Genomic DNA, 14,843 nt, shown 5'->3' with positions numbered 1-14,843 from the left:
TTCCTACTTGGTCATGGTGTATAACCATTTTAATGTGCTTTCAAATTCTGTTTGCTGTTATTTCTTTGAGGATTTTTTTTTTTAATTTTTTTTTCAACATTTTTTTATTTATTTTTGGGACAGAGAGAGACAGAGCATGAACGGGGGAGGGGCAGAGAGAGAGGGAGACACAGAATCGGAAACAGGCTCCAGGCTCCGAGCCATCAGCCCAGAGCCCGACGCGGGGCTCGAACTCACGGACCGCAAGATCGTGACCTGGCTGAAGTCGGACGCTTAACCGACTGCGCCACCCAGGCGCCCCTCTTTGAGGATTTTTGCATCAGTATTCATCAAAGCTGTTGGTCTGGTTTTCTTATAGCATATTTGTATGGCTTTGGGATCATGATAATAATGACCTCCTCATCGAATGAGCTAGGAAATATTCCTTTCTCTTCAACTTTTTGGGGAGTTTGAGGAACTAGTTAATTCTTTAGGAACTAGTTAATGTTTTGGGGAGTTTTAGGAACTAGTTAATGTTTGGTGGAATTCACCAGTGAAGCCATGTGATCCTGGGCTTTCATTTGTTAGGAAGTTTTTGATTACTAATTCAATCTCCTTATTAGTTATAGATCTGTTCGGATTTTCTGTTTCTTCCTGATTCAGTCTTAGTAGGTGGTATGTTTCTAGGGATTTGTCAGTTTCATCTAGGTTATCCAGTTTGTTGGCATGCTATCCTTGATGGTACTCTCTTATAACCCTTTTTATTTCTGTAAAATTGATAGTGATATTCCTCTTTCATTTCTGATTTCAGTGATGTGATTTTCTATCCTTTTTTTCTTAGTTCAGCTAAAGGTTTGTCAATTTTGTTGATCTTTCTGAAGAACCAATTCTTGGTTCCGTTGATTTTTCTCTTTAAAAGAAATTCTCTATTACGTTAATTTCTACTCAAATCTTTTTATTTCCTTTCTTTTGCTAACTTGGGGTTTAGTTTACCCTTCTTTTTCTAGTTTCTTGAGCTGTAAATTTAGATTGTTGATTTTATATCTTTCTTTTTTTTAAAAAAAAATTTTTTTTCAACGTTTATTTATTTTTGGGACAGAGAGAGACAGAGCATGAACGGGGGAGGGGCAGAGAGAGGGAGACACAGAATTGGAAACAGGCTCCAGGCTCTGAGCCATCAGCCCAGAGCCTGACGCGGGGCTCGAACTCACAGACCGCGAGATCGTGACCTGGTTGAAGTCGGACGCTTAACCGACTGCGCCACCCAGGCGCCCCTATATCTTTCTTTTTAATGAAAGCATTTATAACTATAGATTCTCCCCTTACCGCTGCTTTCACTGCATCCTGCACATTTTGGTATGTTGTGTTTTTCCTTTCTTTTGACTCCAGATATTCTCTAATTTCCCTTGTGATTTCTTCTTTGACTCATTTGTCGTTTAAGAGTGTGTTGTGTAATTTCCACTTATTTGTGGATTTTCTAGTTTTCCTTCTGCTGTTGACTTACACTTTCATTTTATTGCAATCAATAAATATGCTTTGTATGATTTTAAATCTTTTAAAATTCATTAAGACTTGTTTTGTGTAATATATGATGTATGCTGGGGAATGTTCCATGTTCACTTGAGAACAATGTATTCTTCTGTTGTGGAGTAGACTATTCTGTATTTGTCTGTTAGGTCAAATTGTTCTATAATGACATTCAAATCCTCTGTTTCCTTATTGATCTTCTATCTGGTTGTTCTATCCGTTATTGAAAGTGACATATCAAAGTCTTCTATTGTTATTATGTTGCTGTATATTTCTCCTCTCAATTCTGTCAATGTTTGCTTCATATATTTAGGACCTCTAATGTAAATATATGAAGAATATTACATATTCCTCGTGAGTTGAGTCTTTTATTGAGATATAATGTCCTTCTTTGTCTCTTGTAAAGTTTTGACATAAAGTCATTTTTGTTTGATATAGCCAATCCTGTTCTCTTTTGGTTATTATTTACATGAAGCATCTATTTCATCTTTTTACTTTCAACCCATATGTGTCTTTAGTTCTAAAGTGAGTCTTTTATAGACAGCATATACTTGATCCTGGTTTTTAAAATCTTTTCTACCAGGGCACCTGGGTGGCTCAGTCGATTGAGCATCTGACTTCAGCTCAGGTCGTGATTTCACAGTTCATGAGTTCAAGCCCCACGTCAGGCTCTGTCCTGACAGCTCAGAGCCTGGAGTCTGCTTTGGATTCTGTGTCTCCCTCTCTCTCTCTCTCTCTCTCTCTCTCTCTGCCCCTCCTTAGCTGGTGCTCTTTCTCTCTCAAAAAAAAAAAAAAAACTTAAAAAAAAAAGAAAAAATCTTTTCTACCAACCTGTGTTTTTTGATTGGAGATTTAATCCATTTACATTTAAGTTAATTACTAATTAATTGGTAATTTAAATTAATGACCAAATAATTACTAATTTAAATTGATTAATAGAGATTAACTTACTATTGCCATTTTATTATTTGTTTTCTATATGTCTTATAGCTTTTTTAATCCTTCATTTCCTCTGTTACTACTGCCTTACTTTGCATTTACTTGAGTTTTTGCAATGACACATTTTGATTCCCTTCCCATTTCCTTTCATGTGTATTCTGTAGATATTTTCTTTGTGTTTACCATGGGCACTGCATATAATATCCTAAAGTTATAACAATCTATTTTAAACTGATACCAACAGAACTTCAATTGCATTCAAAAGCTCTTCTCCTTGGGGTGCCTGGATGGCTCAGTCGGTTAAGCCTCTAACTGCGGCTCAGGTCATCTCATGGCTCCTGAGTTTGAGCCCTGCATTGGGCTCTGTGCTGACAGCCCAGACCCTGGAGTCTGTTTCAGATTCTGTGTCTCCCTCTCTCTCTCTCTCTCCCCCCATTCCCACTCGTGCTCTGTCTCTCTCTCAAAAATAAATAAAAACATTAAAAAAAAAACCTCTTCTCCTTTGATAGCTCCACCCCTCATTTAGTTATTGATATCACAGATTATATCTTTATATATAATGTAGCCATACAGATTTATCATTATTTTATGCTTTTTTCTTTTAAATAATGTAAAAGAATAAAAAAGGAGTTATGAACCAAAATTATAATAAAACCAAAATTATAATAAAAAAACAAAATTATAATAAATGTATCCATGTATTTACCTTCATCAAAAACTTCATGTTTTCATATGGCTTCAAGTTGCTGCTAATGTCCTTTCATTTCAACTCGAAGGGCTCACTTTAGCATTTCTTGTAGTACAGTTCTAGAGGTAAAGAACTCACTCAGCTTTTGTTTATCTGGGAATGTCTTAATTTCTCTCTTATTTTTTGAAGGTCAGTTCTGCTGGATATAGAAGTTTTGGGTGACAGTTTGTTTTTCCTTTCAGCACTTTAAATATATTATCCCACTGCCTTCAGGCCAGAAGGTTTCTGCTGAGAAATCCATTCATAATCTTATTGGAGATCCTTTATATGTGATAAGTATTTCTTTTGCTGCTTTCAAGATTTTTAAAATTTGTCTTTAATCTTCCACAGTTTGAGGGTTTGTCTTTGTGTGGATTTCTTTGGATTCATCCTACTTGGAATTCACTGAGCTTCTTATATTTGTATATCTATATCTTTCTTTAAATTTGGGGAGTTTTTGGCCATTATTCCACAAAATAAGCTCTGTGTCCCTTTCTCTCTTCTTCTGGTATTCTAATAATATGTATATTGGTCTGGTTTATGTTATTCTGCAGAGTTTCTTAGGCTCTGTTCACTTTTCTTTTTTGACTTTTCAGATTCATCAATTTAAAATAATCTGTCTTCAAGTTTGCTGATACTTTATTCTGCTTGTTTGAGTATGTTGTTGATCCTCTCTAGTGAATTTTTTAAGTTACTTATTTTATTTTTTCAGCTCCAAAATTTGTTTGATTAAAAAAAAATAATTTCTAGCTCTTTGTTGATATTCTCATTTTGTTCATATATTGTTTTCCTGATTTTCTTGTGTTCTCTCTCCATGTTTTCCTTTGGCTCTTAGAGCATACTTATCACCATTGTTTTTAAAATTGTTGTCTTGTAAGTCTAAAGCCTGTATTTCTTTAGAGTCAGGTTCTGGAAATTTATTTTGTTCATTGTTTTGTTCATTTATTTTGTCCATCTTTCCCTATTTCTTTCTATGGTTCATGATCTTTTGTTGAAAATTACAAATTTGAAAAACAGCCACATAGCCTGGCCTTTGTAGATTGACTCCATGCAGGGGAAGACCCTCGCTAATTAGCCCAGTGCAAGGGCTTAAGGACTGTCAGGTCTTTTCTAGTCATTAGTTTTCCCTGGGCCTGTTTGTGTGTATTTTCCTCCTAATTATCCTATATACATGACTTTTTACATATCTATTTAATTTAATTAATTTTAATTTTATTCAATTTTGTTTAATTTTATTTTTTTGAGTGGGGGCAGAAAGAGAGAGAGAGAGAATCCCAAGAAGGCTCCATACCCAGTGCGGAGCCCAACACGTGGCTTAATCTCACAACCATGAGATCATGACCTGAGCTGAAATCAAGAGTTGGACACTTAACCGACTGAGTCACCCAGGCATCCCTAAATATCTTAATTTCAGTGAGCCTTACCCCTGTTTTTAGATCTCATTGTGTTCCTCTCCCCATAATCTCTCACAAGCGCACCCATGAGTTTGCAGACTCCTATAGTTCTCACATGCCACTGCTTTTAGCAATCTCCAGTCTGATATCCAATGATGCCTTTGTTTCTGTCTAAGGTCTAAGGCAAGCAAAACAGAAACCAGTCTCTCAGGAAGCCATCAGACATGCCAGGACATTGCAAACAAGATTCACTCTTTTCCTCCTGTCCCAAGGGAGGAGCTGGGAATTGGACAACTTCTTCCCGTCTCTGCTGTGTGATGCCAGGGAGGGGTGAGGCAAGGGTGAACAAAAATGCCAGGAAGTTTCCTACCACTGCGAGTATGGCTTTTTCTTGATTTGACATTCACTCTGTTGTTCCAAATCTTTGACTAGCTTCTAAATCTCCCACAAAGCCGTTTCATTCTGCCTGTTGTTCATCTAGTGTTTCCATGTCAGAATGAGAGCCTAGAGCTTCCTATCCACCATCTTGCTGACATCAGTCTCTCTTGGTGTGTATCTTTTGGAAAAAAAAATGTTGGAGGGAATGAGGTGTTAGGTGAGGCTGAACAAAAGGAACTGATCGGGGTGCCTGATGTGGGGGATGACACAGTGCTATAGCCAGGCATGTTTTTGCCTATTCTGATGCCGCTCACTCTGTTTTGCCTATTCTGATGGCCGATATACTTTTGTAAACACACTACTTTCTTTTCCTAGAAAATAATGTCATTTTCTCTTTAAATAGTGCAGTGATACCTTTAGAGATGCTATAGTTGCTATCGAAGCAAGTAATTGTGCAGAAGAAATGAAGGCGTGGGGGAAAAGGCATAGTTCTTATTCAAATTGGGAGCAATAAATAGGGCCAGAAAAGTACATGAAATGACAAATGTTTGTAAGTAAATTTGACAGTTTAAGGTGGGACTCTCGGGGCGCCTGGGTGGCGCAGTCGGTTAAGCGTCCGACTTCAGCCAGGTCACGATCTCGCGGTCTGTGAGTTCGAGCCCCGCATCAGGCTCTGGGCTGGTGGCTCAGAGCCTGGAGCCTGCTTCCGATTCTGTGTCTCCCTCTCTCTCTGCCCCTCCCCCATTCATGCTCTGTCTCTCTCTGTCTCAAAAATAAATAAATGTTAAAAAAAAAAAAAATTTTAAGGTGGGACTCTCCAGACCTGCTAAAAGAAAATTCTGACATCCGATAATCTATGAACTGCTTTTCCCCGGCCTAGGCCAGATCTGAGCTCTAACCCAAAATTAACACATGTTCGAATTTTCCCAGACCTGTTTAGATATGCCCCGTTTTTAAAATTTGCTTTTAAAACTTTTTGATAATTTTTGATAAATGCCCAGTTAGAAGTAGAAGATTAGTGTCCAAAGTAGGAAAACAGTTTCCCCACACTTGAGTGTTTCTAAATGTGGGGAAGAGACTAGCCTAGATGTTCTCTTTTGTTTTATTGGCCAGTTTGTCTATTGCTATGCTATTACCACGTTGATTTCTTATAGTTTTATCCTTTATACTACAGCACTGATGGCTGTTATTTAAAAGTGTCTTTGCTCTTCTTGTACTTGCCCTTCCATATTGATTTTAGAGTCAGGCAAGTTCCATAGGGGAAAAAAAAAAAAAAACATTGTGGTTTTGACTGGAATTGCATTAAAGTGTAGTTAAATTTGGGGCTATGTGAAATTGGTTCAATGTTAAGTTTTCCTATCCATGGTATCTTTTTCTAATTATTTAGATATTCTTAAGGTCACCAAGTAGTATTTTTTATAATTTTCTATCGAAAAGTAAAAACAAAAACCAATGTGGAATTTTACCCTAGGTACCATGTATTTTTCCTGCTATTGTAAATATTATAATTTGTGAAGTTACATTCTCTAACTTGTTTTATAGATATAAGAACATGATTGAGTTTCAGAAATTGATCATAAATGTTGATTAGCTTTGTGTAATTTTTCTTCTAGAGTTTTTTCTATTGAATAAACTCCAAACTTCTGTTTCTTCTTTCCCAATTCTTATAATTTTTATTTGTTTTCTTTTAATGTGCTAACGGGACCTGCAGTACATTGATGATTAGAAGAAACAATATTGAACGTCCTTTTCTATTTCTTATTTTAAGGAGAATGCTTCTAATGTTTCATCATTAAGTGTGAAATGTATTATAGTTATCGGCATATAACCTTTACTGTGTTCAGAAGACCCCTTCTATTCCTTATTTATGGGTTTGGTATTCCTTTGTCCTAACATGGTATTATTGCATTTATTGAAAAAAAAGTTTCTGTAACCACTGAAATGATCATGCAGTTTTTCTAATTCTACTCGTTGTGCTAGAGAAATGTTCTAATACTAAGCTACGCTTGTAATTCCTGGGAGAAATCCAGTTTGGTTATGATGCATTCTTTCACGTTTGTTGCAGTTTTTGGTTGATATTTGTGATGTCTCTGATACCTTTGGTTGATATTTTTACATCTGTATTTATGTGTGGAATTGGTCTATAATTTTCATTTCTTACACTATCTTTGTTTGATTTTGGTGTCAGTTTTATCAGCTTCAAAAAAGGAGCTAAGAGGTTTTCCCTCTTTTTGAATTCCTTGCAAGAATTTGAATAAATCTAATTCTTTGGATATTTGATAGAATTCCCCTTAAGGGAAATTGATTCTCTCTCTCCCTATCTCTCTTTCTCTCTCAATCTGTGGTGTGTGTGTGTTGAAATAGATTTTGGTTTAATTTATTTCATGGCTATAGGACTATTCATGTTTTTGTTTTTTCTTATAAAAATAAAGTCCTTATTGAGTATATTACTCATATACTATAAAATTCACCCTTTTAAAGTGTATAATTTGGTGGGAGTTAGTTTATTCACAGAGTTATATAGCCATCACCACTCTCTAATTTCCAAACAGTTTCATTATTCAAAAGAAAACCCTGTACTGTGTATCCATTCATTCTCTCCTCATCCTCAGGCCTTGTCAACCATTATTCTACCTTCTGTTTCCATGGTTTTGCTTATCTTGTACATTTCATAAAATGGAATCATAATAATACGTGGCCTTTCACTAAGTAATGTGTTCAAGGGCTGTTATGTCATATCACACAATAGCACTTCATTCCTTTGTATTACCAAATAATATTTCATCGTTTATTCATTTTGTTTACCCTTTCATCTGATGATGGGTATTTGGGTTGTTTTCATTTTTTGGCCATTACGAATTAAGTTTCTATGTACATTCCTATACAGGTTTTTGTGTGGACATATGTTTTCAGCTCTCTTGGATGTGTACTTAGGAGTGTAATTGCTGAGTCATATGATAACTCCATGTTAAACATTTTGAGGAACTACAGAATTGTTTTTCCAAACTTGATGCGTGTGCATTTTACAGCCCCATTGGCAGTGTAGGAGAGTTCCAGTTTTTCCATATTCTTATCAACAGTTGTGATTGTCTTTTTTATTTTAGCCATCCTAGAAGCTATGAAGTGATATTTCACTGTGGTTTCGATTTTCGTTTGCCTAGTGACTAAAGATATTGAGCATCTCTGTGTGTTCATTGGCCATTTGTTATCATCTTTTGATGAAATATCTATTAAATCCTTTTTCCATTTTTAAGTTCAGTTATTTTTTTTATACAACTCTTTTTATTATTGAGTTGTAAGGTTTCTTTATATATTCTCTATGTAGGTCCCTTATCAGATATATGATTTGTAAGTATTTTCTTCCATTTTGTGAATTATCTTTTCATTTTCTTGATGAAAAAAATTTGCTTTGAAGCACAAATTTTAAGTTTTGATAAAATCTATTTTGTTTATTTGTTCTTTTGCCACCTGTGCTTATAATGTCATATCTATGAAATCATTGCCTAGTCTATGGTCACAACTATTTGCTCCTGTGTTCTCTTCTAAGTGTTTTATAGTTTTAGCTCTTACATTTAGACTTTTGATCCATTTTCAGTTAAGTTTATATATGGTGCGAGGTATAGGTTCAACTTCATTCTTCTGCATATGGATATCTATTTGTCCCAGTACCATTTGTTGAAAATAAAATTGCTTCCTCCACTGAGTTGTCTTGGTACTCTTGTCAAAACAAATTGCTCATAATAACCATAAGGGTTTATTTCTGGACCCTTAATTCTTAATAGGCCCTTAATCTCTATTCCATGTCTATCAGCCTTCTGACAGTACTATCTTGATTACTATGACTTGATAGTAAATTTTGAAAATTGCAAGTGTGAATTCTCTGACTTTCCTCTTGTTTTACAAAATTCTTTTGGCCTTATTAGGTCCCTTGCATTTCCATATGAAATTTAGGATCAGCTTACTCATTTCTGGGGGAAAATGTTACCAGCTGAGATTTAGTAGAAACTGCTTTGAATCTGTAGGTAAATTTGGGGAGTGCTGGCATCATAATAATACTAAATCTTCTGATTCATGAGCATGAGATTTCTTTTCATGCATTTAGATCATATTCTTTAATTTCAACAATGTTTTATAGTTTACAGTGTACAAGTCTTGCACATTTTTTGTTAAATGCAATCCTAAGAATTTTATCCTTTTTAATACTATTGTAAGTGAAATTGTTTTCATTTTTGGATTGTTCATTGCTAGATTTACAGAAATACAATTGACTTTTATAAGTTGATCTTCTATCTTGTAACCTTACTGAACTCGTTTATTAGTTCTAATAACTTTTTGTGGATTCATTAGGATTTTATATGAATGAGATGATGATTGGAGCTGTGAACTGTTTTAATTTAAAAAAAATTTTTTTAATGTTTATTTTTGAGAGAGAGAGAGAGAGAGAGAGAGACAGAGACAGAGCACGAGTGGGGGAGGGGCAGAGAGGGGGAGACACAGAATCTGAAGCAGGCTCCAAGCTCCGAGTTGTCAGCACAGAGCCTGACGCGGGGCTCGAACCCACAAGCTCATGTAAACCAAAGTCTGATGCTTAACTGACTGAGCCACATCAATTATTTTTAAATACTGGGGTTTTCTCTCCTACCTTTTAGTGGTGATTTCTAACTTAGTTGCATTGTGAACAGGGAATGTGGTCTACACAATAGATTATTATCATTTGTCCCTTGCTTCATGGCCCTCTGTACGTGGCTGTTTTCATAAATATTCCATATATACTGGAAGAGACATTGTTTTCCAGGGGTTCTGTGTCTAGTTCTAGTATCTTGATTGCATTTAAGCTAGTTCATACAGTGTTTAAATTGTATCCTTACTTTCTCTCACACTTTATCAATTACTTAGAATCTTATGTTACAAATCTCCCATTCTGATAGTAGATTCAGTTTCTCCTTGTATGTGTTATTTTGTGTTTTCTATATATCTGAGACTCGTGTTTGTAGATGCATAGAAGTCTAAAACTGCTCGCTCTTTATCATAAATTGAACCATTTTTAGTGTTTTGTGTCCCTCTTTAGATTTAAAGCTTTTTGCTCTAAAGAGTATTATGCCCGATATTCAACTAATTACACCTTTTGGTTATTATTTTCTTCTTATACCTCAGGTGCGTAGAATTGGGCTAAAACTACTTTTAGCTCTTACAAACTCTCATGACTGGTCCATGCATGTGCCACTTTTATTCATTTAGTTAGTTATTATAAATAATGTGAAAGCATCCATGAAACCACGTCCTAAAACAAAAGATAGGATGTAGACAGTAGTCCTCATCAAACATTTGGCTCCCCTGCCTCCCCTCACCTGAAGATAACTATTATCGTGAATCTATAATGTATATTGTTCATTCCTTCTTTTTAATACATCATTTTATTGCATCCATGTGTATATTCCTTAAAACACATTTAATTTCGATTGCTTTTATGGAACGGGGATTGTGTTGTATATAATTTTAAGAGCTTTTTTTCCCACTTAATATAAATTTGTTAAGATTCCTTCATATTGGGCACCTGATGGCTCAGTTAGTGAAGTGTTTGACTCTTGATTTTGGCTCAGGTCATGATCTCACGGTTTGCGAGATCAAGCCCTGCGTTGGGCTCTGAGTTGATAGCACAGAGCCTGCTTGGGCTTCTGTGTCTCCTTCTCTCTCTGCTCCTCACTGCGTGTGCATGCACACACTCTCTCTCTCTCTCTTTCCAAATAAATAAATAAACATTAAAAAAAAGATTCCTTCATAATTTTGCGCATCACTGTGTTTCTTTCATTTTGACCGTTGTGTAATATTCATCCACTCTTTGATGGGCATTTAGTTTGTTTCCTGGTGTTTGCTATTTGAAAGTACTGCTCTTTTTATTATACATCTCTTTCTGCACGTAGGCAAGAGACCGGGGTTACTGGGTCCTAGCGTGAGTGAAAGTTCAGTATTAAAAGAGAATTCCAAAGTGTTTTCCTGAGGGTTTCACCAATTTACACTTCATCAGATCCTGTGGATTGACTTCCTCCCCAGCATTTGGTATTGTCAGATTTTTTACCTTTTATCAACAAAATGAACTTAAAGCAATATCTCTTTGTGGTCTTTGCTAGTATTTCTCTAATTGGCTGAACATTGAACATCTTTTCTTATGTTTATTGACTATATGTATTTTCTCATTTGGGAAAGCCTACTTATATCTCTCAAGCATATTTCTGTTGAGTTCACTGAGTTTTTATTATTGAATTTTAGGAAAGTATTTATGTGTTCTTGATATCCGTGTTCTCCAGTTGTGTTGCAAAACTATCCATTCCTGGTTTTTATTTTGCATTTTTATATTTTTTAAAGTGTCTTTTGATTAGCAACAGTTTTTCATTTTAATATAGTCAAACTGATTAATCATGTGTAATTAATAATCATTTATAATTAATGCTTTCATATTCTGGTGAAGAAAAATTTTTGCTCCAAAGACTAAAGGGTATTCACCTATACTCTCTACTAAGAGTTTAAAAAATTATTTTTAACATTTAATTCCTTATATCATCCAGACTTGTTTTTATATTATATGATAGAAATTCAATTTCATTGGTTTTGTATAGGAGTAGCCATTCCCCCCCCCCCCCGTCAATCCCTTAATTTCCCACTGATCTCACCTGCCAACTCTATCATGTACCACATTTCCATATTTGTATGGATCCACTTCTGGCCTTTGTTTTATTCCATCAGTCACTCATCTGTTCCTGTACTAATAGCATATTGTCTTGCATTTTAAAAGGATCACTCTGGCTATTATAACTTTCAAGAGAGTTGATCATTATTTATTATTTCTGCAATTTTAGGTATATTACAGCTAATACTGACACAGAAGAACAGAGTTTTCCTGTCCCTAAGGCATTTAACACACACATAGAGGAATTAAATTTAGATGTCCTTCTTCAGAAGGTTGATAATTTACGTATGAATGAATCTAGCAAGATGGAGAGTTTTGAACTACTTTGTGACCACAAAGAAAAGGTAAGAGATGTGAGATAATAGCATCTGTATGATTTTAATTTTTATTTAATCTGCTATCCCATTTATGTTATGACCGTAACAATTGGGTTAGTTTACCCAAGCCAAATTGGTTGATGCAAAATTTTTCTATAATCTAAACTAAACTTTAAAAAAGTAAATCTGAGAGTTTATTATGCTCTAAGATCATGAATATAAGAACCAGAGATATGATTATACAGTTTTATTTTTATTTGATACTTATTAATTTGTTGTATTTAATACATACTCTGTAAGATAAAGAATAAGACATACTCCTCTTGGGGCAGGAAAAACTACATTTTAAGTTTTCTGTCTTGTAGTTATTAATGTAACAGCTATCAGCACAGTATTTCAGTCCATTTCTACTAATGGTCGTTTTTCAATGTTTAACATTGGGCTGAATTGGGAAAGCCCATCCTTCCCACTACAACCACCAAAAAAAAGAAAAAGAAAAAGAGAAAAAGAAAAAAGGAGAAAGAGAAAGGAAGGAAGGAAGGAAGGAAGGAAGGAAGGAAGGAAGGAAGGAAGGAAAAAAAGAACGACAGATGTAAGAAGAGGTTCTCAATAGCCCAGTGAGCAATGAATCTTTCTTTCCCATGAGCAATTTAAATCCTTTGTCTGAGGCTTCAGCAACTCTAAACAGATTGTTTAAAAGTTTTTAAATCTCCAGCATTATGATTATACTTTTAGGTAATATAGGTTAAAAATGTGACTGCTCTTTTGAGTATATGTGATCTCTAATGCTCACTGAGACATCATATTGAAGGTAGGTAACTTAGAAATAAGAAGAAGATACTACCACCAGGGAAAACTTACAAATTCTGGTACCTATCAATTCTCTCTTCCATGTTGGTGTAGAGGTAGAGTCTGGATAACATTCAGTATTTTTGAGATCCAAATGTAACCCTATGAAATCACTTTTTGTAGCCTGAATATTTGAATTTAAAATTCAAATTTTACGCACAAATTCATTGTATGCACGTGACTAGATTCAGTCATCTATAAATACCAGTTCATCTGCCTAATTTTTTAAAAGTTACAGTGGAAAACATTTATAGTTTCATCAAGTGACTGAGTTAATCTAATGTATAGTGCTATTTTTTCTTTTCAGTTTAGAGATGAAATAGAGTTTATTTGGAGGTTTGCTCGCGCTTATGGAGACATGTATGAGCTATCTACTAATGCACAAGAAAAGAAACATTATGCTAATATTGGTAAGTATTTTATAAAGACTGATTATTCTCAAGTGACAATTGTTATCTATAATAACCCATCGATGAATTTTAATTAAAGCCAAATTATCTTAGCTAAAACCAATATATTTAATCTATTTTATATATCCTAGTACTGGAAAATACATGTAGTCTAAGGCCAGAAATTTTTTTCAGGACTAAGGTATATATTCTTTAAAAATATTTGAGTATACTAGAATAGACAGCTGAAAAACTCAAATTTCAGATACTAAGTTTATGACAGAAAGACAATTAGGTAATATTTGAGGAACAGTAAGAGGCAGAGGATAGGTATCTCCAGCACAATTAAAATAACCTTCCTTGACTCCTATAAGGGAGAACTTCAGGTGCCACAAAGAAATAACTACTTAAACTTCAATGCCTTTTTTTTCTTTTTTTTTTTTTTTTAATGTTTTATTTATTTTTGAGACAGAGAGAGACAGAGCATGAGCAGGGGAGGGGCAGAGAGAGAGGGAGACACAGAATCTAAAGCAGGCTCCAGGCTCCGAGCTGTCAGCACAGAGCCCTGCGTGGGGCTCAAACTCACAACCGCGAGATTATGACCTGAGCTGAGGTTGGTCGCTCAACCGACTGAGCCACCCAGGAGCCCCGTGTTTTGTTTTTTTTTTTCAAAATTTATCTCAATAAAACAAGATTAGTCTTGAGTTGATCATTGTTTAAGCTGACTGATCCAGTACATGATGGTTCATGATACTGTCCTCTACCATTTTATGCATATTTTTTGAAATTTTCCCTAATAACAACAGCGTATAACAACATAGTAATAGCCAGAATGTCAAAGCTTTTATACATACCTATTTCTGTCACTTAATATCAAAATTCTTTCTTGCAAAAAGCCTGTTAGCTGCCGATTCTCTGAGCTTCGGGGCAATAATCTGACATCAGACTTCTTTAATTTCTTCTTTCATTCTAAACTTTTCTCTAAGCGTTCTTTCTTTAAGTTAGCATGAGGAAGAAACAGCACAAAAATAATGATACTACACATCTCATTCCACGGTAGTTCCCTGTCTTTTTTATTTCCAAGAAGGAAATATTTCCAAGCTCCTTGTAATTATATTCCTTCCACTTGTAGATTTCCTTGCCACATTATTCATCATCAGCTTTGTGGGGCAGTTTTTCTGTAGTGATCCATCTTGCAGGCCATACACAAAATCGAATTCTAGAGAAGAGGTTTGTTAACTCTAGGGTAAATAAAAATTTAACCAAAGAGAAAAAACTGATTTATTTTCCTATCTCCTGAGAAAATCACAGTCTAGCTATGTAAACTGCTAAAGTAGGAAAGACTTTTTATTGCCTGTAAGCTCCTGCCCTACCCTGGGCATCAGGGGTCGTCCTGTGTGTGATAGGAGGTAGAAATGAGAACAAAATCACATCTTCTCAGACTGCAGACAAGCTTATGGCTTTGGGGTGGGGGAGCAGTATCATTGAAATAACCATATATTATAAAGAAACAAACAGAAATACGTTGTGAGTAGAGGAGAATGCAAGGTGTTAAAAGAGTAATCACAGAAAGGATATGATGGCAGCGGCTGGGGGTCGATGCAGGGAAGTCTTTACTGTGAAAGTAAGAGTTTCACTTAGGTGAAATCACTTGGAATC

The 14,843-nt window shown here is 35.2% G+C and overlaps 1 protein-coding gene and 1 long non-coding RNA gene across 9 annotated transcripts in view; both read left to right on the top strand.

Annotated features, from left to right (window-relative positions):
• RMDN2 (regulator of microtubule dynamics 2) overlaps positions 1 to 14,843 on the top strand; it is an 83,466-nt gene that overhangs the window by 22,195 nt on the left and 46,428 nt on the right. For all 8 annotated transcript variants that reach the window (XM_023251952.2, XM_045054685.1, XM_023251951.2 and 5 more), the window contains 2 exons: positions 11,799 to 11,973; positions 13,103 to 13,205. In XM_023251952.2, coding sequence (XP_023107720.1) covers positions 11,799 to 11,973; positions 13,103 to 13,205 — 278 coding nt within the window. The remainder of the gene's footprint in view (positions 1 to 11,798; positions 11,974 to 13,102; positions 13,206 to 14,843) is intronic.
• On the top strand, positions 2,320 to 6,246 carry LOC123384549. The gene is made up of 2 exons (XR_006595812.1): positions 2,320 to 5,517; positions 5,752 to 6,246. It is a non-coding gene; the product is annotated as an uncharacterized LOC123384549 (long non-coding RNA).

This window comes from Felis catus, chromosome A3, assembly GCF_018350175.1.
Source record: "Felis catus isolate Fca126 chromosome A3, F.catus_Fca126_mat1.0, whole genome shotgun sequence".
Taxonomy (NCBI): Eukaryota; Metazoa; Chordata; class Mammalia; order Carnivora; family Felidae; genus Felis; species Felis catus.
The sequence above is the reverse complement of the archived record's forward strand: the minus strand, read 5'-3'. Positions and strand labels throughout refer to the sequence as shown.